General features: G+C 38.1%; 5 protein-coding genes across 5 annotated transcripts in view; 3 read left to right on the top strand and 2 right to left on the bottom strand.

The window, feature by feature from the left end:
- Nucleotides 1-4255: 4255 nt before the first annotated feature.
- Nucleotides 4256-5504, top strand: LOC129410095 (uncharacterized). The gene is made up of 2 exons (XM_055157396.1): nt 4256-4368; nt 4464-5504. Exon 2 carries the CDS (start codon nt 4469-4471, stop codon nt 5351-5353), a length of 885 nt encoding a protein of 294 aa, XP_055013371.1. The 5' UTR covers nt 4256-4368; nt 4464-4468; the 3' UTR covers nt 5354-5504.
- Nucleotides 5505-5701: 197 nt separating this feature from the next.
- On the bottom strand, nt 5702-7746 carry LOC129410096 (focal adhesion kinase 1-like). Its single transcript, XM_055157397.1, has 3 exons — nt 7679-7746; nt 6673-6758; nt 5702-6593 (listed from the first exon to the last, which is right to left on the bottom strand). The coding sequence occupies exons 1-3, from the start codon at nt 7721-7723 to the stop codon at nt 6467-6469; spliced, it is 258 nt and encodes an 85-aa protein (XP_055013372.1). The 5' UTR covers nt 7724-7746; the 3' UTR covers nt 5702-6466.
- Nucleotides 7747-9804: 2058 nt separating this feature from the next.
- On the top strand, nt 9805-10894 carry LOC129410026 (uncharacterized). Its single transcript, XM_055157094.1, has 2 exons — nt 9805-9909; nt 10005-10894. The coding sequence occupies exon 2, from the start codon at nt 10010-10012 to the stop codon at nt 10892-10894; it is 885 nt and encodes a 294-aa protein (XP_055013069.1). The 5' UTR covers nt 9805-9909; nt 10005-10009.
- Nucleotides 10895-14107: 3213 nt separating this feature from the next.
- LOC129410104 (uncharacterized) lies at nt 14108-15397 on the top strand. Its single transcript, XM_055157463.1, has 2 exons — nt 14108-14261; nt 14357-15397. The coding sequence occupies exon 2, from the start codon at nt 14362-14364 to the stop codon at nt 15244-15246; it is 885 nt and encodes a 294-aa protein (XP_055013438.1). The 5' UTR covers nt 14108-14261; nt 14357-14361; the 3' UTR covers nt 15247-15397.
- A 5702-nt stretch (nt 15398-21099) lies between these two features.
- Nucleotides 21100-27976, bottom strand: part of LOC110168868 (focal adhesion kinase 1-like) — a 61201-nt gene continuing 54324 nt past the window's right edge. The window contains 7 exon segments of the mRNA XM_055157201.1: nt 21100-21577; nt 21657-21742; nt 22698-22778; nt 23322-23477; nt 25254-25357; nt 26248-26287; nt 27256-27321. Of these exon segments, the coding sequence (XP_055013176.1) occupies nt 21451-21577; nt 21657-21742; nt 22698-22778; nt 23322-23477; nt 25254-25357; nt 26248-26287; nt 27256-27321 (660 nt within the window). The 3' untranslated portion in view covers nt 21100-21450.

Raw genomic sequence — 27976 nt, 5'->3', positions numbered from 1 at the left:
AATTGCACCCAAATTTCTGTGCAATTATTCTATTGCAGAAGTGCTGTTGAATGAACCTTTAATTACATTAGATAATTAAAATATTGTAAACTATTTAAAAAAATGGAAGGGCCTGAGCGACACGTACCTAAAGGAGAGGAGGAAAGAGACACAAAAGAGGAGTGGTTCAGCAGGAGGCATCAAGAGAAAGTGTAAGTACTCCAGGTTCCTGAACCAGGTCCAGGTGACTACAACTGCCAGGAGAACAAGAGAAAAATCTCCATGATAGTTAAAGAACTGGGACCCGGAGTGTGCAGGTGCCATGATGTTAACCTGCTTGCTGTCGAGTGCCCTACAGCAGAGGGGGAAGTTCCACCTCTGTTGAAACTCCTCAGCCATAGACCTCCAGTCTTCAGTGGTAGGGACAGCCATAAACTCCTTCACAAGGCAGTCCCAAATGGAAGTCAACACCTGAGGGCCAATGTTGCTTATAGTTGAGACACCCACTTGAAAACTGTATGCAATTTTCCAAAAGGAATACCCAGTGGTAAGGTACCTGTAGAAACCATAAACAAAATCATCAAAGTCATCAAATATACACTGAAAATGTGGAAATGTATTTAAACAATGAGCCATGTGAGTCGCAAATAATTCTTACATGTAAAATTAGTGATGTACCAAAAGGTATGTGATGCTAGGGACTAGATCAGGGATGGGCATACTACGGCCCGGGGGCCATATGTGACCCTTTAAACCTTTTAATCCGGCCTGCCGAACTTGAATAAATAATCATAATAAACCTTGTTAATGTTTTATTTTTCCTGCATTTCCGGCGTTTCCCAGTAGACGGCGCAATATATATACATTGAGGTGCGGCGGCTTCTGTTGGCCGCAATGCTTTATGGGAAAGTATTGACAGGAGTCATTTCGGGCGGTGTATTCGGACCATGAAAGAGGTAGAAGTGTTCAAGACATAAGACTGCACTGTTTCCGCTTAAAGCTTGAGTAAAACAAAGTCATATGTTTAATATTCTCACTATTAGAAAGTCATAAAGGTTTGTTAGATTGCGCGTTAGCATGGGCTCTGTGACGTCTAAGTGCTCGGGACACATGTTTGCCTTTGATGTGCAGTGGGGCAGGCCTCATTTCACTTTTCATGAGTTTTGGAACTTACATGTCTAAAAGTTGCAGTGTGTGGTGCAGAATACGTCCTACATAAGAGTAAATACGAGTGCAGTGGAGCCGGGCTCTGAACACGTCATGTTCCGTCTTCTGTTTGGCCCTTCAGTCAAATTTTAGAACCCTATGTGGCCCCCGAGCCAAAAAGTTTGCCCACCTCTGGACTAGATATTGTAATGAGGAGGTGGAACGTTTATATTCCCAAAACTTTAAGGGACAGGAGTGCTACTTGAATGTGTAGAGAATGTGCAAATGTGCACATTTCTGTGGGACAGAGGCAGATAAATTAAGAAAGTAACCTTTTTAGAAATTATGCGATATTTTCAGTGAAGTACATGCCTCCACGAAATGAATGACTATAGTGTATGTCATGCAGGCTTAGGGTACGGTCATACAATTGAGACATTTCAAATGTTTATTCTCCACCTTTCCATGGACCAGGGGCAGATAAAGGAAGAAAGTAACACTTTCATCAATCATGATATTTCCAGTGAAGTACACACCTATAGGTGTGACTGGTGTATGGATTAGTATACCAAACACCAGAAGGGGACATGCCGTGCTCCTGTTGATCTGTTTCACTGTTTTACGGCACAGTTCTAATGGATAATACACATTTTGGAAGGGAAATAGTAACTAGAAGTTACTAGGTCAACTAACTGTAATCTAATTACTCAATTTTCAAATGTAACTAGTCACATTACTGTGTTACAACAAAGTAATCTGATTACAGTAATCCCTTAATTTGTAACTAGTAACTGCCCAACACTTGTCCTGGTTGGGTCCTAGTTCAGGGTGAGACCCCTTGACTCTTGTTTTAGTCCTGGTTTAATCCTGATCCAGTGCAAGGTTAAAAAACTATTGGTTTAGTCCTGGTTTAGTCCTGGTTTAGTCCTGGTTTAGTCCTGGTTTAGTCCTGGTTTAGTCCTGGTTTAGTCCTGGTGCACTATGTTCTGTACTTAACATTCACCTCTCTGTGTGTTCTGGCTGGTAGCACAGGCATCGTTTCATCCACCATTGCTAACAGCGTCCTCAGGGCCAAACCCACTTCCTATAAAACACAAATATATGAAAACACATTAGAACATTAAAACATTAAAACATTAAAACATTAGGCATCCATCAACATTACAACCACTGCCCGATGAACTCACTGTCATCATATAAATATTCATCATGGCACCTGCTGGTGGCTGGATTGTATTAACAACACAGCATTTTGTCCTTTTAAGAGGAATCACTAATCAGCAGTGATTTGAGTGATTATGACTTGAAGTGGGAAAATATATTGTCTTGATTATTTTCAGTGTAATCTACCAACAGTTGTTAAGGTGATATTTCTAGACTTTCTTATTTAATTGTACTGTCCATTAAAGGTGTACTATGTAACATTTTGCTTGGGGCTCAGTCACCTACTTGTTTCTATGGATATGTCATTGCTCTGTCTGGAATGTTCCACATTAAACAGCTCTACCTTACATTTATTCAATTATAAATGCTTTTATAACTAAACAAAACTTTGCTTTGTAAAAATAGGTGTACTTTACAAAGGCCGTTGAGCCTGTTTGCACAACTACTGCCCTCTAGTGGTCAGCATGGTTTTAACACAAGACAAGCTTCACAGGGCCATTTTATACTTCCACTGCCCAGGACTAATGTCCTTAAAAGAACTGTTATGTACAGAGTGATAGTGCTCTGGAACACACTCCCCCAAACTTTAATTGTTCACAAGAATGAACCAAGTTTTAAGAAAATGTTAAAGAAATATAATGAAAATTGTACTTAATTTTATTTAGTCACTAGTTATTCATTGTAATTTATTGGATATATTATAGTTCATGTTTATGATGTAATACTATAGAACAGGACTGTATGAACTTATGTGTCAGCTTCTTTTTTTTTTTTTTTTTTTTTTTTTTTAAATAATGGAACATTTTATGGTAAATTATGCCAGCTTGGGCCCCAGGAAGAAGTCTTTACTCCAGTGAAGACTAATGGGAATCCAATAAATAAATAAATAAATAAATAAATGGTATCATCTCTGAGATCAAGATATGATTGTTAATGATTAACTGAGATTAAGGAGCAGGACCAACTTCTCTTTAGTGAACAACACGTCTGATTAATCAAAAGCCTCTTTGTACCAACCTATCCCATCACCACAGTTTGTCTCAACTATTCCTGCTCTCTTGTTTGTCTTTCAGCCATGAGACATTAACAGAGGGGGGTCCTATATCAGCTGAGTTGAACACCTGAGACAGAGCCCCCATCTTGAGCCAGCCACCTCTACTTCATCTTATCATCATATTGTCCATCAATAAATATCTTCATTACATATATTGTTGGGGCACAGCTCTTGCTCATGAATCAAGTTTATTTACAGATTCAGATGGGCAGATATCTAAACCTAAAATATTTTATTCACTTTAAACTTGAGCCATGAGCAATGTGTGTCACTGTGACACTATGTCTTGTGGTTTTTTTTTTTTTTTTTTTTTTTTTTGTCTTTTGTGAAACCACATTCATACATGGCAATGTAGGTGAAGTGTCTTGCCTAAAGACACAACAACAGTTTTTTAACACTGGAGTCCTGCTGTGGCACCTGATTTTCCCAGCGGCCTCCAACCCATCCAAGTACCCAAGCCCAGCCCTGCTTAGCTTCTGAGATCTGATGAGATCAGACTATTGTATGTGTAGAGAATGTGCAGAATTGTCCTTTTGGGGCTCTTCAGTAAATGGACCAGTCTCACATACAACATTGAAAAAACGTGTTTTGCTATAGCATGTTATGTGTTGGGTATGGTCATGTAATTGAGACAATTCAATTGTTTATTCTCCACATTTCCATGGAAACAGGCTGATAAAGTAAGAAAGTAACCTTTTGAGCAATCATATGATATTTCCAGCAAAGTACACGCCAACAGGAAATGAATGACTATAGTGTCATGCAAGCGTTGGGCATTGTCATACAATTGAGACATTTCCATTTTTTACTCTCCACATTTCCATGAAACAGAGGCATGTAAAACAAGAAAGTAACACTTTCATCAATCATGATATTTCCAGTGAAGTACACACCTATAGGTGTGACTGGTGTATGGACTAGTATATAAAGAGCAGATCCTCGGGGTTGGACCACAGCAGAACTCATCTTCAATCTTGAACTTGAATTCAGTTCTTCACGCCTCCACATTTGGACTCAACAATAAGGTACATTTTTGTAACATTTATTACATACATTTTAATGAAACTCATAACTAATGGTTTGCTTTTCTTTTGCCTTTTTTATTTATTACATATTGTAGACAGCATGGCCCCTGTCATCACTGCCCTGGATGTTTCCACCAACACTGAAGAAGAGAAGGAGCTCCAGGCTAAAGGCTTCCATAAAATCCCTACAAATCTGAATGAAGGCATACCAGGTGCAGACAACATCTACCTGTGGTACCAAAAAGGAGACCAGCCTGCGGTCACCAGGGTTCAGGTCACATTCAACAAGGAAATGGAGGTCGGGCTCAAGGATTACGTCAAGATCGAGAAGAATCTAAACTCTGGTACCACTGGAGTTCCCATCTACATGTGGTACTCTAGGGCCGCTGGAACGTATGATGTCCCCATTGTAGATGTGACCGTTACCGCTCAAGCCAGCTCTGAGGCTAACTACCTGACCGCCAGGGGTGTGTGGGAGCAGGTGACCTGTAATCTGAATCTTGAAGCTGGAGGAAACTACGTGTACGCCTGGTTGAAAAGACAGAAGCCCATCTACATCTGTAACGTCACTGCCACTAACACCTACGACCGTGACGTGACTTTGTTCAACAACGGCTACACCCGAGTGGATGTGAACACCAACCTGAGAGCAGAGGGAGGGACTGAGGTCTTCATCTGGTACCGTAAGACCACAGACGAAGAGAGCAGCCTGTCTGCCCTCAACATCTCCACCAACGACAAGGAGTATGAAGATATGCAGAAGGCTGGTTTTAAGTTGGTGGACGTCAACCTGAATGAAAACACCAGTGGAGATCGTGTGTACCTGTGGCGAAAGACAGAGCCAGACCTAGATAAAGTCCGAGGCCTGGTCCTCCTGCTCAACATGAATGCTGTAGATTCATACAAAGCAGCTGGAATCAATGTCATAGAGAGAAGTCTGAACACAGGGAACCGTGGTGCCACTATTTACATGTGTCATGTTTAAAGTGCATCATTTAAGCAGGAAAAGCAGCGTATCATCAATGTGTGAGAATCTGCTCATACTGGACACAGTTGGAAACCAAAATGAATGTCTCCACTGTTCCTCTGAAGTATTGTATTGTCACCTGCTTTGAAATAAATCAAAAACAAACATGGCAGTGTCTTGGTTGTGATGTTTCTTTTCTTGTACAGTGACTCCAACACCTTCACTCATTGCTTATTCTCTTTACTCCTAAACCAGCTCACATCAGAGGAGACTGAAATGAGAACATTTACAACAGACCCCTCAGCCACCAGACTGCAGAATGGTCAGTCCACAGACACTCATTCAGTCACTAGGGGCAGTAGAGAGTTCAGTTTTCACAGTGTTTTATTGACTTTTGTGAGCTGACCAGAGTATTTGATTATCCTTGAAAATGCAAATAGTATAAAACAATGATTTGCTTTTTTACACCCACTGCTTTAAAACAATTAATTTGAATATAAAAGAATAAAGATTATGCCCATTTCATCCCGAATACTGTTTCAGGCCTTTAAATCTCATCTTCCTTATCATGTCAAAAATATATTTTATCTGCATATTCTTGATAACTTAAATTTAGTTTTCTTCAGTTTGTCCATATCTGAATGCAAAGAAGCAAAGTTAACATCAAAATATGACATATGAGACTGTACAGTAAATTATATACTATTCACATGAAAGACAGACACACAAACCTTGGAACTTAAGGCTGCAAATAATCATAATAATTAATAATGATATAAAAACACATTTAAACAACACTTCATTGTCTTCTTCGGGCATCCAGTTCTTGCATATTTGGAAAGTGTTTCAATGTCAGTGTCTCTTTTAGTCTTTTTCTGAGCCATTGAAGTCTGCAGAACTTTTAAAATGGATAAAAAAAAGAACAATTGGTGATTAATTCAATTCAATAGTCCATTGTTGTGGAGAGAAGCTTAGTTAAAATAAAGTACAAACATACAACTGAAACATAGGAAGTATTAAATGTTTTGAAGAGGCAAAGTATTTTGTGTCATTGTTCATCCATTGTTTCACTTGACTTTTCCCTTTGTCTTTTTGGATTTCACAAAATAAAAGTTCAAATGTCTGATCCTTTTAATGTGGGCGTGGCTGAGAAATCATCTTGAGTCGTGATTGGTCGATCACATCCAGTAAGTTCTTGGCATCAACTGCGAGAGCATGAGCTGCCATCAACATCTGCTTCTTATAGTCCTTTTGTAAACTGGAAAGAAAATGAAATAATTATGAATGAAAAGAAGAACATCACCAAGACAAAGACGATTTAGGTGGTTTTGACCAACCTCGTCATAACGTACTGCTGGGCCAGCTTCATCTTTGATATCAACTCTGCCAAGTCAGAGTTCAACAACTTCTGAGCCATCTCAATCTACAAAATGACAGAACATCATTAGCAGCATTCCTAAACTATAAACAAACTTTTACGCTGCTAAGTAACAAATTCATTCATTAATTGTTCTCAATCACATGCATTTTGTGCAGTTAATCACAGATTGTTCACACTCCCATTTTTTAGAAGTTTCTACATGTTTGTGCTGTTTTCATTCATGTTTAGGTTCAGAGGAGTCAAATGTGTCACATTTTGAGTCTTTTGTCTAACAAATTAAATTACTTCACTTCTGTGGAAGTTTGTCTGTCTGCTGCTTCTCTTTACTCACACTTGGAACAGTTCAGTCCAGTTTTGATCAGATTTTAATCTACTCTGAATACTTTATTTCAAAATTAATTAGATTACTGATCACTATAAATTACTTTGGGGAAAAAAGCAAGAATTCTTCACACTAATGACACTTTCTGTTATAGAGCCTCATTTCGAGCAGAGGCCACATGTACAGTCCTCCACAAACCAATATTTGTGTGGTTTTGTGTCACAGATCATCTGCCTCACCAAACACCAGAAGGGGACATGCCGTGCTCCTGTTGATCTGTTTCACTGTTTTCCGGCACAGTTCTAATGGATAATACACATTTTGGAAGGGAAATAGTAACTAGAAGTTACTAGGCCAACTAACTGTAATCTAATTACTCAATTTTCAAATGTAACTAGTCACATTACTGTGTTACAACAAAGTAATCTGATTACAGTAATCCCTTAATTTGTAACTAGTAACTGCCCAACACTTGTCCTGGTTGGGTCCTAGTTCAGGGTGAGACCCCTTGACTCTTGTTTTAGTCCTGGTTTAATCCTGATCCAGTGCAAGGTTAAAAAACTATTGGTTTAGTCCTGGTTTAGTCCTGGTTTAGTCCTGGTTTAGTCCTGGTGCACTATGTTCTGTACTTAACATTCACCTCTCTGTGTGTGCTGGCTGGTAGCACAGGCATCGTTTCATCCATCGTTGCTAACAGCGTCCTCAGGGCCAAACCCACTTCCTATAAAACACAAACATATGAAAACACATTAAAACATTAAAACATTAAAACATTAAAACATTAGGCATCCATCAACATTACAACCACTGCCTGATGAACTCACTGTCATCATATAAATATTCATCATGGCACCTGCTGGTGGCTGGATTGTATTAACAACACAGCATTTTGTCCTTTTAAGAGGAATCACTAATCAGCAGTGATTTGAGTGATTATGACTTGAAGTGGGAAAATATATTGTCTTGATGATTTTCAGTGTAATCTACCAACAGTTGTTAAGGTGATATTTCTAGACTTTCTTATTTAATTGTACTGTCCATTAAAGGTGTACTATGTAACATTTTGCTTGGGGCTCAGTCACCTACTTGTTTCTATGGATATGTCATTGCTCTGTCTGGAATGTTCCACATTAAACAGCTCTACCTTACATTTATTCAATTATAAATGCTTTTATAACTAAACAAAACTTTGCTTTGTAAAAATAGGTGTACTTTACAAAGGCCGTTGAGCCTGTTTGCACAACTACTGCCCTCTAGTGGTCAGCATGGTTTTAACACAAGACAAGCTTCACAGGGCCATTTTATACTTCCACTGCCCAGGACTAATGTCCTTAAAAGAACTGTTATGTACAGAGTGATAGTGCTCTGGAACACACTCCCCCAAACTTTAATTGTTCACAAGAATGAACCAACTTTTAAGAAAATGTTAAAGAAATATAATGAAAATTGTAATTAATTTTATTTAGTCACTAGTTATTCATTGTAATTTATTGGATATATTATAGTTCATGTTTATGATGTAATACTATAGAACAGGACTGTATGAACTTATGTGTCAGCTTTTCTTTTCTTTTTTTTTTTTTTTTTTAAATAATGGAACATTTTATGGTAAATTATGCCAGCTTGGGCCCCAGGAAGAAGTCTTTACTCCAGTGAAGACTAATGGGAATCCAATAAATAAATAAATAACATAAATAAATGGTATCATCTCTGAGATCAAGATATGATTGTTAATGATTAACTGAGATTAAGGAGCAGGACCAACTTCTCTTTAGTGAACAACACGTCTGATTAATCAAAAGCCTCTTTGTACCAACCTATCCCATCACCACAGTTTGTCTCAACTATTCCTGCTCTCTTGTTTGTCTTTCAGCCATGAGACATTAACAGAGGGGGGTCCTATATCAGCTGAGTTGAACACCTGAGACAGAGCCCCCATCTTGAGCCAGCCACCTCTACTTCATCTTATCATCATATTGTCCATCAATAAATATCTTCATTACATATATTGTTGGGGCACAGCTCTTGCTCATGAATCAAGTTTATTTACAGATTCAGATGGGCAGATATCTAAACCTAAAATATTTTATTCACTTTAAACTTGAGCCATGAGCAATGTGTGTCACTGTGACACTATGTCTTATGTTTTTTTGGGGTTTTTTTTGTCTTTTGTCAAACCACTTTCATACATGGCAATGTAGGTGAAGTGTCTTGCCTAAAGACACAACAACAGTTTTTTAACACTGGAGTCCTGCTGTGGCACCTGATTTTCCCAGCGGCCTCCAACCCATCCAAGTACCCAAGCCCAGCCCTGCTTAGCTTCTGAGATCTGATGAGATCAGACTATTGTATGTGTAGAGAATGTGCAAAATTGTCCTTTTGGGGCTCTTCAGTAAATGGACCAGTCTCACATACAACATTGAAAAAACGTGTTTTGCTATAGCATGTTATGTGTTGGGTATGGTCATGTAATTGAGACAATTCAATTGTTTATTCTCCACATTTCCATGGAAACAGGCTGATAAAGTAAGAAAGTAACCTTTTGAGCAATCATATGATATTTCCAGCAAAGTACACGCCAACAGGAAATGAATGACTATAGTGTCATGCAAGCGTTGGGCATTGTCATACAATTGAGACATTTCAACTTTTTACTCTCCACATTTCCATGAAACAGAGGCATGTAAAGTAAGAAAGTAACACTTTCATCAATCATGATATTTCCAGTGAAGTACACACCTATAGGTGTGACTGGTGTATGGACTAGTATATAAAGAGCAGATCCTCGGGGTTGGACCACAGCAGAACTCATCTTCAATCTTGAACTTGAATTCAGTTCTTCACGCCTCCACATTTGGACTCAACAATAAGGTACATTTTTGTAACATTTATTACATACATTTTAATGAAACTCATAACTAATGGTTTGCTTTTCTTTTGCCTTTTTTATTTATTACATATTGTAGACAGCATGGCCCCTGTCATCACTGCCCTGGATGTTTCCACCAACACTGAAGAAGAGAAGGAGCTCCAGGCTAAAGGCTTCCATAAAATCCCTACAAATCTGAATGAAGGCATACCAGGTGCAGACAACATCTACCTGTGGTACCAAAAAGGAGACCAGCCTGCGGTCACCAGGGTTCAGGTCACATTCAACAAGGAAATGGAGGTCGGGCTCAAGGATTACGTCAAGATCGAGAAGAATCTAAACTCTGGTACCACTGGAGTTCCCATCTACATGTGGTACTCTAGGGCCGCTGGAACGTATGATGTCCCCATTGTAGATGTGACCGTTACCGCTCAAGCCAGCTCTGAGGCTAACTACCTGACCGCCAGGGGTGTGTGGGAGCAGGTGACCTGTAATCTGAATCTTGAAGCTGGAGGAAACTACGTGTACGCCTGGTTGAAAAGACAGAAGCCCATCTACATCTGTAACGTCACTGCCACTAACACCTACGACCGTGACGTGACTTTGTTCAACAACGGCTACACCCGAGTGGATGTGAACACCAACCTGAGAGCAGAGGGAGGGACTGAGGTCTTCATCTGGTACCGTAAGACCACAGACGAAGAGAGCAGCCTGTCTGCCCTCAACATCTCCACCAACTACAAGGAGTATGAAGATATGCAGAAGGCTGGTTTTAAGTTGGTGGACGTCAACCTGAATGAAAACACTAGTGGAGATCCTGTGTACCTGTGGCGAAAGACAGAGCCAGACATATATAAAGTCCGAGGCCTGGTCCTCCTGCTCAACATGAATGCTGTAGATCCATACAAAGCAGCTGGAATCAATGTCATAGAGAGAAGTCTGAACACAGGGAACCGTGGTGCCACTATTTACATGTGTCATGTTTAAAGTGCATCATTTAAGCAGGAAACGCAGCGTATATCATCAATGTGTGAGAATCTGCTCATACTGGACACAGTTGGAAACCAAAATGAATGTCTCCACTGTTCCTCTGAAGTATTGTATTGTCACCTGCTTTGAAATAAATCAAAAACAAACATGGCAGTGTCTTGGTTGTGATGTTTCTTTTCTTGTACAGTGACTCCAACACCTTCACTCATTGCTTATTCTCTTTACTCCTAAACCAGCTCACATCAGAGGAGACTGAAATGAGAACATTTACAACAGACCCCTCAGCCACCAGACTGCAGAATGGTCAGTCCACAGACACTCATTCAGTCACTAGGGGCAGTAGAGAGTTCAGTTTTCACAGTGTTTTATTGACTTTTGTGAGCTGACCAGAGTATTTGATTATCCTTGAAAATGCAAATAGTATAAAACAATGATTTGCTTTTTTACACCCACTGCTTTAAAACAATTAATTTGAATATAAAAGAATAAAGATTATGCCCATTTCATCCCGAATACTGTTTCAGGCCTTTAAATCTCTTCTTCCTTATCATGTCAAAAATATATTTTATCTGCATATTCTTGATAACTTGAATTATGTTTGCTTCTTTGCATTCAGATATGGACAAACTGAAGCAAAGTTAACATCAAAATATGACATATGAGACTGTACAGTAAATTATATACTATTCACATGAAAGACAGACACAAACCTTGGAACTTAAGGCTGCAAATAATCATAATAATTAATAATGATATAAAAACACATTTAAACAACACTTCATTCTCTTCTTCGGGCATCCAGTTCTTGCATATTTGGATATATTTGTGTGGTTTTGTGTCACAGATCATCTGCCTCACCAAACACCAGAAGGGGACATGCTGTGCTCCTGTTGATCTGTTTCACTGTTTTCCGGCACAGTTCTAATGGATAATACACATTTTGGAAGGGAAATAGTAACTAGAAGTTACTAGGCCAACTAACTGTAGTCTAGTTACTCAAATTTTCAAATGTAACTAGTCACATTACTCTGTTACAACAAAGTAATCTGATTACAGTAATCCCTTAATTTGTAACTAGTAACTGCCCAACACTTGTCCTGGTTGGGTCCTAGTTCAGGGTGAGACCCCTTGACTCTTGTTTTAGTCCTGGTTTAATCCTGATCCAGTGCAAGGTTAAAAAACTATTGGTTTAGTCCTGGTTTAGTCCTGGTTTAGTCCTGGTTTAGTCCTGGTTTAGTCCTGGTTTAGTCCTGGTTTAGTCCTGGTGCACTATGTTCTGTACTTAACATTCACCTCTCTGTGTGTGCTGGCTGGTAGCACAGGCATCGTTTCATCCATCGTTGCTAACAGCGTCCTCAGGGCCAAACCCACTTCCTATAAAACACAAACATATGAAAACACATTAAAACATTAAAACATTAAAACATTAGGCATCCATCAACATTACAACCACTGCCCGATGAACTCACTGTCATCATATAAATATTCATCATGGCACCTGCTGGTGGCTGGATTGTATTAACAACACAGCATTTTGTCCTTTTAAGAGGAATCACTAATCAGCAGTGATTTGAGTGATTATGACTTGAAGTGGGAAAATATATTGTCTTGATGATTTTCAGTGTAATCTACCAACAGTTGTTAAGGTGATATTTCTAGACTTTCTTATTTAATTGTACTGTCCATTAAAGGTGTACTATGTAACTTTTTGCTTGGGGCTCAGTCACCTACTTGTTTCTATGGATATGTCATTGCTCTGTCTGGAATGTTCCACATTAAACAGCTCTACCTTACATTTATTCAATTATAAATGCTTTTATAACTAAACAAAACTTTGCTTTGTAAAAATAGGTGTACTTTACAAAGGCCGTTGAGCCTGTTTGCACAACTACTGCCCTCTAGTGGTCAGCATGGTTTTAACACAAGACAAGCTTCACAGGGCCATTTTATACTTCCACTGCCCAGGACTAATGTCCTTAAAAGAACTGTTATGTACAGAGTGATAGTGCTCTGGAACACACTCCCCCAAACTTTAATTGTTCACAAGAATGAACCAACTTTTAAGAAAATGTTAAAGAAATATAATGAAAATTGTAATTAATTTTATTTAGTCACTAGTTATTCATTGTAATTTATTGGATATATTATAGTTCATGTTTATGATGTAATACTATAGAACAGGACTGTATGAACTTATGTGTCAGCTTCCTTTTCTTTTTTTTTTTCTTTTTTTTAAATAATGGAACATTTTATGGTAAATTATGCCAACTTGGGCCCCAGGAAGAAGTCTTTACTCCAGTGAAGACTAATGGGAATCCAATAAATAAATAAATAAATAAATAAATGGTATCATCTCTGAGATCAAGATATGATTGTTAATGATTAACTGAGATTAAGGAGCAGGACCAACTTCTCTTTAGTGAACAACACGTCTGATTAATCAAAAGCCTCTTTGTACCAACCTATCCCATCACCACAGTTTGTCTCAACTATTCCTGCTCTCTTGTTTGTCTTTCAGCCATGAGACATTAACAGAGGGGGGTCCTATATCAGCTGAGTTGATCACCTGAGACAGAGCCCCCATCTTGAGCCAGCCACCTCTACTTCATCTTATCATCATATTGTCTATCAATAAATATCTTCATTACATATATTGTTGGGGCACATTTTCACATTCATACATGGCAATGTAGGTGAAGTGTCTTGCCTAAAGACACAACAACAGTTTTTTTAACACTGGAGTCCTGCTGTGGCACCTGATTTTCCCAGCGGCCTCCAACCCATCCAAGTACCCAAGCCCAGCCCTGCTTAGCTTCTGAGATCTGATGAGATCAGACTATTGTATGTGTAGAGAATGTGCAAAATTGTCCTTTTGGGGCTCTTCAGTAAATGGACCAGTCTCACATACAACATTGAAAAAACGTGTTTTGCTATAGCATGTTATGTGTTGGGTATGGTCATGTAATTGAGACAATTCAATTGTTTATTCTCCACATTTCCATGGAAACAGGCTGATAAAGTAAGAAAGTAACCTTTTGAGCAATCATATGATATTTCCAGCAAAGTACACGCCAACAGGAAATGAATGACTATAGTGTCATGCAAGCGTTGGGCATTGTCATACAATTGAGACATTTCAACTTTTTACTCTCCACATTTCCATGAAACAGAGGCATGTAAAGTAAGAAAGTAACACTTTCATCAATCATGATATTTCCAGTGAAGTACACACCTATAGGTGTGACTGGTGTATGGACTAGTATATAAAGAGCAGATCCTCGGGGTTGGACCACAGCAGAACTCATCTTCAATCTTGAACTTGAATTCAGTTCTTCACGCCTCCACATTTGGACTCAACAACAAGGTACATTTTTGTAACATTTATTACATACATTTTGATGAAACTCATAACTAATGGTTTGCTTTTCTTTTGCCTTTTTTATTTATTACATATTGTAGACAGCATGGCCCCTGTCATCACTGCCCTGGATGTTTCCACCAACACTGAAGAAGAGAAGGAGCTCCAGGCTAAAGGCTTCCATAAAATCCCTACAAATCTGAATGAAGGCATACCAGGTGCAGACAACATCTACCTGTGGTACCAAAAAGGAGACCAGCCTGCGGTCACCAGGGTTCAGGTCACATTCAACAAGGAAATGGAGGTCGGGCTCAAGGATTACGTCAAGATCGAGAAGAATCTAAACTCTGGTACCACTGGAGTTCCCATCTACATGTGGTACTCTAGGGCCGCTGGAACGTATGATGTCCCCATTGTAGATGTGACCGTTACCGCTCAAGCCAGCTCTGAGGCTAACTACCTGACCGCCAGGGGTGTGTGGGAGCAGGTGACCTGTAATCTGAATCTTGAAGCTGGAGGAAACTACGTGTACGCCTGGTTGAAAAGACAGAAGCCCATCTACATCTGTAACGTCACTGCCACTAACACCTACGACCGTGACGTGACTTTGTTCAACAACGGCTACACCCGAGTGGATGTGAACACCAACCTGAGAGCAGAGGGAGGGACTGAGGTCTTCATCTGGTACCGTAAGACCACAGACGAAGAGAGCAGCCTGTCTGCCCTCAACATCTCCACCAACTACAAGCAGTATGAAGATATGCAGAAGGCTGGTTTTAAGTTGGTGGACGTCAACCTGAATGAAAACACTAGTGGAGATCCTGTGTACCTGTGGCATAAGACAGAGGCAGACCTAGATAAAGTCCGAGGCCTGGTCCTCCTGCTCAACATGAATGCTGTAGATTCATACAAAGCAGCTGGAATCAATGTCATAGAGAGAAGTCTGAACTCAGGGAACCGTGGTGCCACTATTTACATGTGTCATGTTTAAAGTGCATCATTTAAGCAGGAAAAGCAGCGTCTCATCAATGTGTGAGAATCTGCTCATACTGGACACAGTTGGAAACCAAAATGAATGTCTCCACTGTTCCTCTGAAGTATTGTATTGTCACCTGCTTTGAAATAAATCAAAAACAAACATGGCAGTGTCTTGGTTGTGATGTTTCTTTTCTTGTACAGTGACTCCAACACCTTCACTCATTGCTTATTCTCTTTACTCCTAAACCAGCTCACATCAGAGGAGACTGAAATGAGAACATTTACAACAGACCCCTCAGCCACCAGACTGCAGAATGGTCAGTCCACAGACACTCATTCAGTCACTAGGGGCAGTAGAGAGTTCAGTTTTCACAGTGTTTTATTGACTTTTGTGAGCTGACCAGAGTATTTGATTATCCTTGAAAATGCAAATAGTATAAAACAATGATTTGCTTTTTACACCCACTGCTTTAAAACAATTAATTTGAATATAAAAGAATAAAGATTATGCCCATTTCATCCTGAATACTGTTTCAGGCCTTTAAATCTCATCTTCCTTATCATGTCAAAAATATATTTTATCTGCATATTCTTGATAACTTGAATTATGTTTGCTTCTTTGCATTCAGATATGGACAAACTGAAGCAAAGTTAACATCAAAATATGACATATGAGACTGTACAGTAAATTATATACTATTCACATGAAAGACAGACACACAAACCTTGGAACTTAAGGCTGCAAATAATCATAATAATTAATAATGATATAAAAACACATTTAAACAACACTTCATTCTCTTCTTCGGGCATCCAGTTCTTGCATATTTTGATATATTTGTGTGGTTTTGTGTCACAGATCATCTGCCTCACCAAACACCAGAAGGGGACATGCTGTGCTCCTGTTGATCTGTTTCACTGTTTTCCGGCACAGTTCTAATGGATAATACACATTTTGGAAGGGAAATAGTAACTAGAAGTTACTAGGTCAACTAACTGTAGTCTAGTTACTCAAATTTTCAAATGTAACTAGTCACATTACTCTGTTACAACAAAGTAATCTGATTACAGTAATCCCTTACTTTGTAACTAATAACTGCCCAACACTTGTCCTGGTTGGGTCCTAGTTCAGGGTGAGACCCCTTGACTCTTGTTTTAGTCCTGGTTTAATCCTGATCCAGTGCAAGGTTAAAAAACTATTGGTTTAGTCCTGGTTTAGTCCTGGTTTAGTCCTGGTTTAGTCCTGGTTTAGTCCTGGTTTAGTCCTGGTTTAGTCCTGGTGCACTATGTTCTGTACTTAACATTCACCTCTCTGTGTGTTCTGGCTGGTAGCACAGGCATCGTTTCATCCATTGTTGCTAACAGCGTCCTCAGGGCCAAACCCACTTCCTATAAAACACAAACATATGAAAACACATTAAAACATTAAAACATTAGGCATCCATCAACATTACAACCACTGCCTGATGAACTCACTGTCATCATATAAATATTCATCATGGCACCTGCTGGTGGCTGGATTGTATTAACAACACAGCATTTTGTCCTTTTAAGAGGAATCACTAATCAGCAGTGATTTGAGTGATTATGACTTGAAGTGGGAAAATATATTGTCTTGATGATTTTCAGTGTAATCTACCAACAGTTGTGTAACGTAGGTTGACCGTGAGCGGCTTGGGGTTCAGTGGGCAAGGTAAAAAAACAAATCCAGACACAGACCGGTACAAGTGGTCCACAGTTTACTTTTGTTTTTTCAATGATTACAAAAGTGCAAGTGCAAAAAGTGCAGGGTGCAAAACGGAGGCAGGCAGCAGTTTCCTCTCCAGCAGCAGAACACAGACTGATCTTGAAGGCGCCTTTTATGCCGGTCCTACTGATTGGATAAAACCACTATGCTAAAACAGGGATGGTTAAAATTATCATTAGCGTAAAATTAAAACCTAAACCTCCATAAAACAACCCAAAACCCAGATAACTATTAAAACCACCAACTATATACATAAAACCCTAAAACCATTACACCAATTAAATGTTAAAACCCATAAACCAATAAAATACCTAACCTAAAACCCCTGTACAAAATGTTACACGTGGTCCAGCCCGGAACCATAAAAGAGGGAGCTCGTTTCCGGGGACTCTTTTCACACCTGGACAGAAGATAAAAAGGGGAGGTAAGTAAAAGCAGATCCACCATTCATTAAAACACAATAAAATACACTAAACACATCAACACTTAAAACATTCTAAAACAGATATTGCACCATATTTATTGCACAAAGTCAATTTAAAATGTAATTTATTATTGTCTCCCTTTTCCTCCAGGGACAAGCAACTTCCAATTAAAGTGCTGTGCCTCAGGAATAAAAAATGGTTAAAGGAAAGCAATAAATATTTTTCAAAACCAATTGTGTGCAATTTATTTTGTGATGTGCAAATATGTTAAAAGTGCTGTGTGCTAGGAAATTGTAGTGTTTTAAAGTGCTTTAGTGAAGGGTGAAGGTGCTAAGTGTGGTTCTGGGGTAACAAACCAGCCTGTTTGTTACAAGTTGTTAAGGTGATATTTCTAGACTTTCTTATTTAATTGTACTGTCCATTAAAGGTGTACTATGTAACTTTTTGCTTGGGGCTCAGTCACCTACTTGTTTCTATGGATATGTCATTGCTCTGTCTGGAATGTTCCACATTAAACAGCTCTACCTTACATTTATTCAATTATAAATGCTTTTATAACTAAACAAAACTTTGCTTTGTAAAAATACGTGTACTTTACAAAGGCCGTTGAGCCTGTTTGCACAACTACTGCCCTCTAGTGGTCAGCATGGTTTTAACACAAGACAAGCTTCACAGGGCCATTTTATACTTCCACTGCCCAGGACTAATGTCCTTAAAAGAACTGTTATGTACAGAGTGATAGTGCTCTGGAACACACTCCCCCAAACTTTAATTGTTCACAAGAATGAACCAACTTTTAAGAAAATTTAAAGAAATATAATGAAAATTGTACTTAATTTTATTTAGTCACTAGTTATTCATTGTAATTTATTGGATATATTATAGTTCATGTTTATGATGTAATACTATAGAACAGGACTGTATGAACTTATGTGTCAGCTTTTTTTTTTTTTTTTTTTTTTTTATAATGGAACATTTTATGGTAAATTATGCCAGCTTGGGCCCCAGGAAGAAGTCTTTACTCCAGTGAAGACTAATGGGAATCCAATAAATAAATAAATAAATACATAAATAAATGGTATCATCTCTGAGATCAAGATATGATTGTTAATGATTAACTGAGATTAAGGAGCAGGACCAACTTCTCTTTAGTGAACAACACGTCTGATTAATCAAAAGCCTCTTTGTACCAACCTATCCCATCACCACAGTTTGTCTCAACTATTCCTGCTCTCTTGTTTGTCTTTCAGCCATGAGACATTAACAGAGGGGGGTCCTATATCAGCTGAGTTGATCACCTGAGACAGAGCCCCCATCTTGAGCCAGCCACCTCTACTTCATCTTATCATCATATTGTCTATAAATAAATATCTTCATTACATATATTGTTGGGGCACGGCTCTTGCTCATGAATCAAGTTTATTTATAGATTCAGATGAGTAGACATCTAAACCTAAAAATATATAATTTATTGTAAACTTGAGTCATGAGCAATGTGTGTCACTGTGACACTATGGCATGCTTTTTTTGTCTTTCTGCTATTACATGTTGTGTGTTGGGTCGGGACAGTATGCCTTTGATTTTTGCTATGTTTTTTAGATTGTAAAAATCTTCAGATGTTATTGATTTGATGTGGCTGTTAACTTCAAGTCTGAGTCCATTATTAACCCTACATTTCTAACCTGATTTGAAGGTTTTAGAGAGAGAGACTGGAGGTGACTGTTGACACCTCCTCTTTGTTTCTGTGAGCCCAAGACGATGACTTTAGTCTTATCTGAGTTTAGCTGGAAAAAGTTGTTTTGCATCCACACACTGATCTCCGACCATCACCACCACTCACGCTCACACCACTTTCATACAGGGCAATGTAGATGAAGTGTCTTGCCTGACGACACAACAACAGTTTGTTAACACTGGAGCCCCCCTGTGGAATCTGATTTTCCCAGCAGTCTCCCATCCAAGTACTCACGCCCAGCCCTGCTTAGATTCTGAGATCTGACGAGATCAGGCTTTGACAAGGAGTTTGCTGCGTATTAACCGACCTAACAGCAGCATGTAGAGACTGAACAAAAGGGGTCCCAGGATTGACCTCTGGGGCACCGCACAAGCTGTGGTTTTCAAATTAAGAGATACCATTTACCTTTTGTTTAGTAGTCAATTCTAGGGCTGAAATTATCCAAATGATTCTAGTGAAGGTGTATGGAGTTCTGCAGGACTTCAGATATGATTTTCTCATCTATTTTTGAACATACCTTTGATGCATCATTTAATGTTTCATCCTTCAATTTACAGTAGCTTTTGTACTTACTCCTTGTAGTTTAATATTTCTTGAGTAATTTCTGGACATTTACTTTGTACTTCTGCTTGAGTAATAGTTTTTTGTTGTTTTTTTTATTGTTTTGTTTTGTTTTTAAGTAGCAATACGAATACTTAAGTACAATTTTTGGCTACTCTATCCAAGATTCGTTATCCAAAAGTGCTTACACAGTGAATTATGCCTGATACAGAAGTAAGATCATGTGAAAAGTTTTGAGCTGATTTTTAAAATACAGGAACACATTTAATTATTAACCCCCTGTAGTACTTCCTCTGAACTACAAAGGAATGTGTGCTATGAAATTGAATGATGTATTTAACTGTAAGTGGAGTAATATCTGAGACCAATGTTCAAGAGTATTTTCAGAATAGCATAGTGGTACTGTGTCCTGCTGTAAAAATCCTGTGAAACTGTCCCTCCCGCTTGTTCACAGGAATAATAAATAATGATAATACATAATAGTACTTTACAAAAAGATCATTACAAAGTGTTTACAAGATAATATAAACATTTGAAACTACCAGAGAGTGATAAAGAGCTCTTTTATAAAGGAGCTTGATAGTTAAAGAGCTTCAAAGGTGGTTAAAATACTTTTAAAATCAATGATAACGTATCAGTCGCCAATGGAGGGAGGAAAGCACAGGAGAAATGGATTGAAGTCTTGTGCTTGTTTATTCTAGCAGCTGTATTTTGGATTAACTGAAGGTGATCACAGTATTTTGAGATGATTCCTGAGTAAAGGCTGTTGCAGTGTAACAAACATGGCAGTGTCTTGGTTGTGATGTTTCTTTTCTTGTACAGTGACTCCAACACCTTCACTCATTGCTTATTCTCTTTACTCCTAAACCAGCTCACATCAGAGGAGACTGAAATGAGAACATTTACAACAGACCCCTCAGCCACCAGACTGCAGAATGGTCAGTCCACAGACACTCATTCAGTCACTAGGGGCAGTAGAGAGTTCAGTTTTCACAGTGTTTTATTGACTTTTGTGAGCTGACCAGAGTATTTGATTATCCTTGAAAATGCAAATAGTATAAAACAATGATTTGCTTTTTTACACCCACTGCTTTAAAACAATTAATTTGAATATAAAAGAATAAAGATTATGCCCATTTCATCCCGAATACTGTTTCAGGCCTTTAAATCTCATCTTCCTTATCATGTCAAAAATATATTTTATCTGCATATTCTTGATAACTTAAATTTAGTTTTCTTCAGTTTGTCCATATCTGAATGCAAAGAAGCAAAGTTAACATCAAAAATATGACATATGAGACTGTACAGTAAATTATATACTATTCACATGAAAGACAGACACACAAACCTTGGAACTTAAGGCTGCAAATAATCATAATAATTAATAATGATATAAAAAACACATTTAAACAACACTTCATTGTCTTCTTCGGGCATCCAGTTCTTGCATATTTGGAAAGTGTTTCAATGTCAGTGTCTCTTTTAGTCTTTTTCTGAGCCATTGAAGTCTGCAGAACTTTTAAAATGGATAAAAAAAAGAACAATTGGTGATTAATTCAATTCAATAGTCCATTGTTGTGGAGAGAAGCTTAGTTAAAATAAAGTACAAACATACAACTGAAACATAGGAAGTATTAAATGTTTTGAAGAGGCAAAGTATTTTGTGTCATTGTTCATCCATTGTTTCACTTGACTTTTCCCTTTGTCTTTTTGGATTTCACAAAATAAAAGTTCAAATGTCTGATCCTTTTAATGTGGGCGTGGCTGAGAAATCATCTTGAGTCGTGATTGGTCGATCACATCCAGTAAGTTCTTGGCATCAACTGCGAGAGCATGAGCTGCCATCAACATCTGCTTCTTATAGTCCTTTTGTAAACTGGAAAGAAAATGAAATAATTATGAATGAAAAGAAGAACATCACCAAGACAAAGACGATTTAGGTGGTTTTGACCAACCTCGTCATAACGTACTGCTGGGCCAGCTTCATCTTTGATATCAACTCTGCCAAGTCAGAGTTCAACAACTTCTGAGCCATCTCAATCTACAAAATGACAGAACATCATTAGCAGCATTCCTAAACTATAAACAAACTTTTACGCTGCTAAGTAACAAATTCATTCATTAATTGTTCTCAATCACATGCATTTTGTGCAGTTAATCACAGATTGTTCACACTCCCATTTTTTTAGAAGTTTCTACATGTTTGTGCTGTTTTCATTCATGTTTAGGTTCAGAGGAGTCAAATGTGTCACATTTTGAGTCTTTTGTCTAACAAATTAAATTACTTCACTTCTGTGGAAGTTTGTCTGTCTGCTGCTTCTCTTTACTCACACTTGGAACAGTTCAGTCCAGTTTTGATCAGATTTTAATCTACTCTGAATACTTTATTTCAAAATTAATTAGATTACTGATCACTATAAATTACTTTGGGGAAAAAAGCAAGAATTCTTCACACTAATGACACTTTCTGTTATAGAGCCTCATTTCGAGCAGAGGCCACATGTACAGTCCTCCACAAACCAATATTTGTGTGGTTTTTGTGTCACAGATCATCTGCCTCACCAAACACCAGAAGGGGACATGCCGTGCTCCTGTTGATCTGTTTCACTGTTTTCCGGCACAGTTCTAATGGATAATACACATTTTGGAAGGGAAATAGTAACTAGAAGTTACTAGGCCAACTAACTGTAATCTAATTACTCAATTTTCAAATGTAACTAGTCACATTACTGTGTTACAACAAAGTAATCTGATTACAGTAATCCCTTAATTTGTACCTAGTAACTGCCCAACACTTGTCCTGGTTGGGTCCTAGTTCAGGGTGAGACCCCTTGACTCTTGTTTTAGTCCTGGTTTAATCCTGATCCAGTGCAAGGTTAAAAAACTATTGGTTTAGTCCTGGTTTAGTCCTGGTTTAGTCCTGGTTTAGTCCTGGTTTAGTCCTGGTTTAGTCCTGGTTTAGTCCTGGTGCACTATGTTCTGTACTTAACATTCACCTCTCTGTGTGTGCTGGCTGGTAGCACAGGCATCGTTTCATCCACCGTTGCTAACAGCGTCCTCAGGGCCAAACCCACTTCCTATAAAACACAAACATATGAAAACACATTAAAACATTAAAACATTAAAACATTAGGCATCCATCAACATTACAACCACTGCCCGATGAACTCACTGTCATCATATAAATATTCATCATGGCACCTGCTGGTGGCTGGATTGTATTAACAACACAGCATTTTGTCCTTTTAAGAGGAATCACTAATCAGCAGTGATTTGAGTGATTATGACTTGAAGTGGGAAAATATATTGTCTTGATGATTTTCAGTGTAATCTACCAACAGTTGTTAAGGTGATATTTCTAAACGTCCTTATTTAATTGTACTGTCCATTAAAGGTGTACTATGTAACTTCTTGGTATGTCATTGCTCTGTCTGGTATGTTCCACAGTATGACATTAAACAGCTTTACCTTACATTTATTAAATTACAGTTGCTTTTACACAGGGGAAAAAATCATTTTCTTTGTTTATTGTGATTGGTGGAAATAAGTCATTATCAATAGACAAATAGTTATGCCTGATTACTATAGCCTCACAAATGTAACATAAACTTGTGCTTTACCTTGACCATGGGCACGTACTCCTCTGGGGCGGCCGGCTGGATCCTGTTGGACATTTCGATCACAGCTTTTACCAAACCGGTTACATTCTCGTACACTTTATCATTGGACCGGTCCAGGTTGGCTGTGGGAGGTGGACTGATCTCCTGAGGTTGTAACTAGACCCACAGAAAACAAAAATATTGATTTTACTTTAAATTTAGTTTGTGAACGAAATTTATTGTTGAATTCAGCACTATTTAGTTTTTTTTTTAAAGACACCATTGTAGTTAAATCAGCACAACACTAGAGGTCAGCCGCTCTCTAACAACTATATAGTCGTAACACAAAACTAGTCTATATCAGTATTACTATTTTGCTACTTTGTTAAGATGTTAGTGATCATAGAAAAATCTAACTAACAAAGGCCCCATATTACGACTACTGTCTGATCTATGTTATATTATGTTGTTTTCTCATCGCAAACCTACCTAGAGTTATGTTTTGTTTTATTCACGATTCTTTAACACAGAAATCCTGCATATTTAGGCTGTTTTCTTTGCTCAAACTGAAAACCAGCCTTGTGATGTCATATGGTGATACAACAAGTGCTCCATTGGGTTTTTAAACTCTCTCAATCTCTACTGATCAAAAGGCAAAATGTAGCTGTTAACCTGAAATCTACCACTACATGACATGGCAAGGTGGAACAAAACATTTTGAGCTTTGGAGATATAGTCAGACTAATAATAAAGGATTACTCAAATGTATGAATGAAACAAAACACAACTCCAGGTATACTTTTTAGGACATAACAACATTCTAGCATGGCTTAAAACACAAGTTTCAACGTTGCATAATATAGGCCCTTTAAGTACAATCCCATGTGCTGATCTGGTAGGAGCATCTGCATTACAATTGTTATTAAATTATTAAAAACGGTGTTATTTAATTAATTTAGTCTTTGTCAGCTAAAATATGACACTGACAAAAATAAAAGCAAAACAAAAAACATTTAGCTAACAAAATTACCACTAATTAAAGCAGAGCCCTACATGAAACAGCATGCTGGATATTTTGGTACATTATAACATCTTATTTTCTTTACCAAAGAAAGTAAACCATAACACCACCTTTGTTTATTTATGCATTTACTTTATTTTTTTATTAATAACAAGGACAGGCTTTGGGGCTCTCACTGGTAAAGAAAATTGCTATCAGCTACAAGGTACTTAGTTACGCTGTCTATTAATATAACAACACTCACACACAGACATGTGCTTACCCTCCATGGCTTTAGGGGGTGAGAGAGGTCGGGAGTGGGGGGTTTGGGGAGAGTTTTTTTTTTAAGAAGGTGGAAGCAAAATTGGATGTAAAAAGAATAGAGGGGTGTTAATGTTTACAGCAGGGGGAGGAAGTGCAGGGAGGAGAAGAAGAAGAACACATTAGGCCAAAGCAAACCACCAAAACATGCAGCATCAGCACAGAGAAAAATGGACAAAAGAAAAAAAACAAAAAACATGCTTCCAGTCAGTGTCACTAAATAAATCCTTGTGAATTGTAGGACTTTCAAAAGTATCGAAACTCAGATACTAATCTATACTAAAACTAGTGTTGAAACCGGAAATTAATTTGAGCTAGTATCAACATTAAAAAGTCGCATTAACAGGGCATAAATGAACCTTTCCTGAGTAGCTTTAGAATGATCTTGAGCTGTAGCAGAGCAAGTGAAAGACCACATAGACTCCCATTAACCATTTTTGACGAGGGGATTACAAAAACCACAGGGATTGTCACAAGTATTGAAAATCAGACTCTAATCAATACTAAAACCAGTATTGAAAATAGCTACTCATTTTAACAAGTATCAATAGAGATATAGATAGATGGTTGTTGCAAACCATGGCAACTAGTGCACAGATCTAAATGTAAATGATCTTTATATAAGCACATACCTTCACCCCTTCGTTGTAACTCTCGACAGGTGCCAGGCTGGTCAGGTTGGTCAGGTGACCCGGAGCTCCAGGACGGGGAGGCTTTTTTGGAGGAGCTGCAGGTTCTGAAACGTCACGCCAATATATCCATTTACAATCAAATACTACAAAACATATTAAAAGTTTTCTAGTGGTGTCAAAAACCTGTTCATTTTTATGGCTTTCAAATGCATTTTTGTCAAATAAAAAATAATAAATGGTTACTGAAAGGGCTTGCCTCTAAACAGATCTAACCTGCCCTACTGTGGAACATAATTATTCACATTCACTAGGGATGTAACAATAACTGAAATATCGTGATATCATATTGTTAAAAGTTCTCACAATAATATCATGAACCATCACAAAATAGCGAATTAGAAGTCTCTTTGCTTAAATTAAGTGTTATGATGCAGCAATAGCTAAAAAAAAAGACAGAGGGAACCATAGACCATGATCCTTCACTCCCTTTCTGTGTAGACTACAAGACGAAATAACAGTTCTAAGCACTTTTAAGTCTTAGTTCTTTGGATTAAGTCTTGTCAAGGCATATCGTTCGTTTCGTTAGCCTCCACAAAATATCACAATAAATATCGTATCATGAGATGTATATGGTGAAAATATCTTACAGAGAGATTTGGATATTGTTACATCCCTAATCGTGAGCCTCCCCACCATACCGTAAGCTTTCCTATGATATCGCAATAAATATCGTACGGTGAGGTTCATACCGTGACAATATTGTATCGTGAAACTTGGATATCGTTACACCCCTAACATTCACACATTGTAATGTTCTGACTACAAAACTAGCAACTGACTTATATAAACTATCCAGAGACACAAATCTGCAAATGCATGTGTAGAAGAAAACCACTTTGAGAAAAAAAGTATATATGTATTTTTTAATTTATATTGTATTTAACACACCATTGTAATGTAATATTATTAATGAAAATGGCCTCTTAGTTCTTACCGGGTTTCCCAATAGGCTGATAGATATGTTGACTTCCACCCTGTACAAAAACAAACAGACAAATGCATGAAAAACACAAGAGTAGTTACAGCAGCAGTATCGTACAGAGAGCTGTCTAAATGCAGCCTTGGGTTAAATATACATGTTCACAGTATAATAACACCCGCACTGTTCTGAATTTGAATTTCCCATGAGCCTTTGTGGTCATGTGGTTGGCCCATAGGCAGTATCCTCCCTGGCACAAATACTTTGACTGCTTCACCCAACCAGAATGCTTCCTCTATCTCCCAATCAGACATTAAAACTGCACGATGTAACTTTTCTGTTGAAGGGTCCGCCACCTTCTTGTTTCCATGGAGATGTTATTGCTTTGACCAAGTTACAGATCAGATTTGGAGCTCGAATGCACGTTTTACAAGGTATTTTGAGCAACAAATACACCTGTAATTGGTTAAATGTAAAAAAAATAAGTTTAATGCTATACAGTGGAAAATTTAAGGCAAAGCAATAACATCTCCTTAGAGTCAAGCAAAAGACGAATTCCTTCCACAGAAAAGTTACATAGTCCACCATCAAGATTTAAACTGTCATGTCAAAATCAGTCTTTTGTAAACTTTAAAGAGCTCATATTACACTATTTTCTGATCTATGCTTTGTTGTTTCCACATCAAAAACATACCCGGGGTGGCGTTTTGTTTCATTCACACATGTTTAAAACACAAACGCTGCATATTTAGGCTGAGTTCTTCTCTCAAACTAAAAACACTCTATTCCACCGGAGCATTTTCAGCTTTGGAGATGTAGACAGAGTGATATTAAAGGGTTACTCAAACATGTGGGAATGGAACAAAACACAACTCCAAGTATGTTTTTGAGGAAATAACAACATTATAACATGGCTTAAAGCTCACAAGAGTCATTTAATTACTGCGAAAATGTCTCCTGCTACAAAGTGTATGTTATCGTAAAGTTGTAATGAAAATGCGTTCCTCTCACAGCATGACATACCGGAGCTTGTAAAATGCCGTCTTCTCTGTCAATGCTTCCTCTGCTGTTTCTCGACTCTGTCTTCTGCTAAAAAAACAAAAACAAAAAAAGACAAGCAGTTTTAAAAAAGAATTCTCCAAGACATTAACTTTATCAGAAGCAGCACACGAAAATTCCAGTTTGCAAAAAGTTGTATCCGAAATGTTAAAAGTAAATTCCTTCAAAATGGCAACAAAGCCAAAATCTTCAGTTTCAATCCAGGTACCGTTTGGGTGAAGCAAGCCTTGAAGAGATGCATCCTGGGAAAACATATACGGATGACAGGAAGTGGAAAGGAGCTACTGGAGGCCATCGAAATAAGGGCGGAGAAAATTAGAGGAGGTTATGAGAGAAAGATTGAAAAAGACATTATGATAGAGGGAGAGGACTCGCCCAGACTGAGCAACAGAGAAAGTAGAAATAGAAAGAAAAGCTAAGAAAAGTTGAGTCAGGAAAGAGAGAGAAACCATGGCATGAAGTTTTCCAAAGAAGCCACAGTGCAAAACACATGCAGCAGTCTCTTGGTCTGTCTCTCTCCCACTGTTTCCATCGCATCTCTCCTCTCCTCTCTCCTCCCTCTATCCTCCCTTTGCCAATCCCACTTCCTCTCTTCTAGACTGTTTTCACCACCAGACTATGCTGCTTTTCGTTTATCGTGAGCGTCAAATTCAGCTGTAAAAATCCAAATCGGTGCTTAAAGTGC

This window comes from Boleophthalmus pectinirostris, unplaced genomic scaffold, assembly GCF_026225935.1.
Source record: "Boleophthalmus pectinirostris isolate CB_2022bp ecotype Guang Dong unplaced genomic scaffold, ASM2622593v1 HiC_scaffold_21, whole genome shotgun sequence".
NCBI classification, from domain to species: Eukaryota; Metazoa; Chordata; class Actinopteri; order Gobiiformes; family Gobiidae; genus Boleophthalmus; species Boleophthalmus pectinirostris.
The sequence above is the reverse complement of the archived record's forward strand: the minus strand, read 5'-3'. Positions and strand labels throughout refer to the sequence as shown.

Coding starts and splice junctions, on each gene's coding strand:
- LOC129410026 (XM_055157094.1), top strand. CDS start 10,010: ATGGCCCCTGTCATCACTGCCCTGGATGTTTCCACCAACACTGAAGAA.
- LOC129410104 (XM_055157463.1), top strand. CDS start 14,362: ATGGCCCCTGTCATCACTGCCCTGGATGTTTCCACCAACACTGAAGAA.
- LOC129410096 (XM_055157397.1), bottom strand. CDS start 7,723: ATGGATGAAACGATGCCTGTGCTACCAGCCAGCACACACAGAGAG. Junction 6,759..7,678: donor CAGCCAGCACACACAGAGAG/GTGAATGTTAAG, acceptor GTCATTTTGTAG/ATTGAGATGGCTCAGAAGTT. Junction 6,594..6,672: donor CAGCAGTACGTTATGACGAG/GTTGGTCAAAAC, acceptor TTTTCTTTCCAG/TTTACAAAAGGACTATAAGA.
- LOC129410095 (XM_055157396.1), top strand. CDS start 4,469: ATGGCCCCTGTCATCACTGCCCTGGATGTTTCCACCAACACTGAAGAA.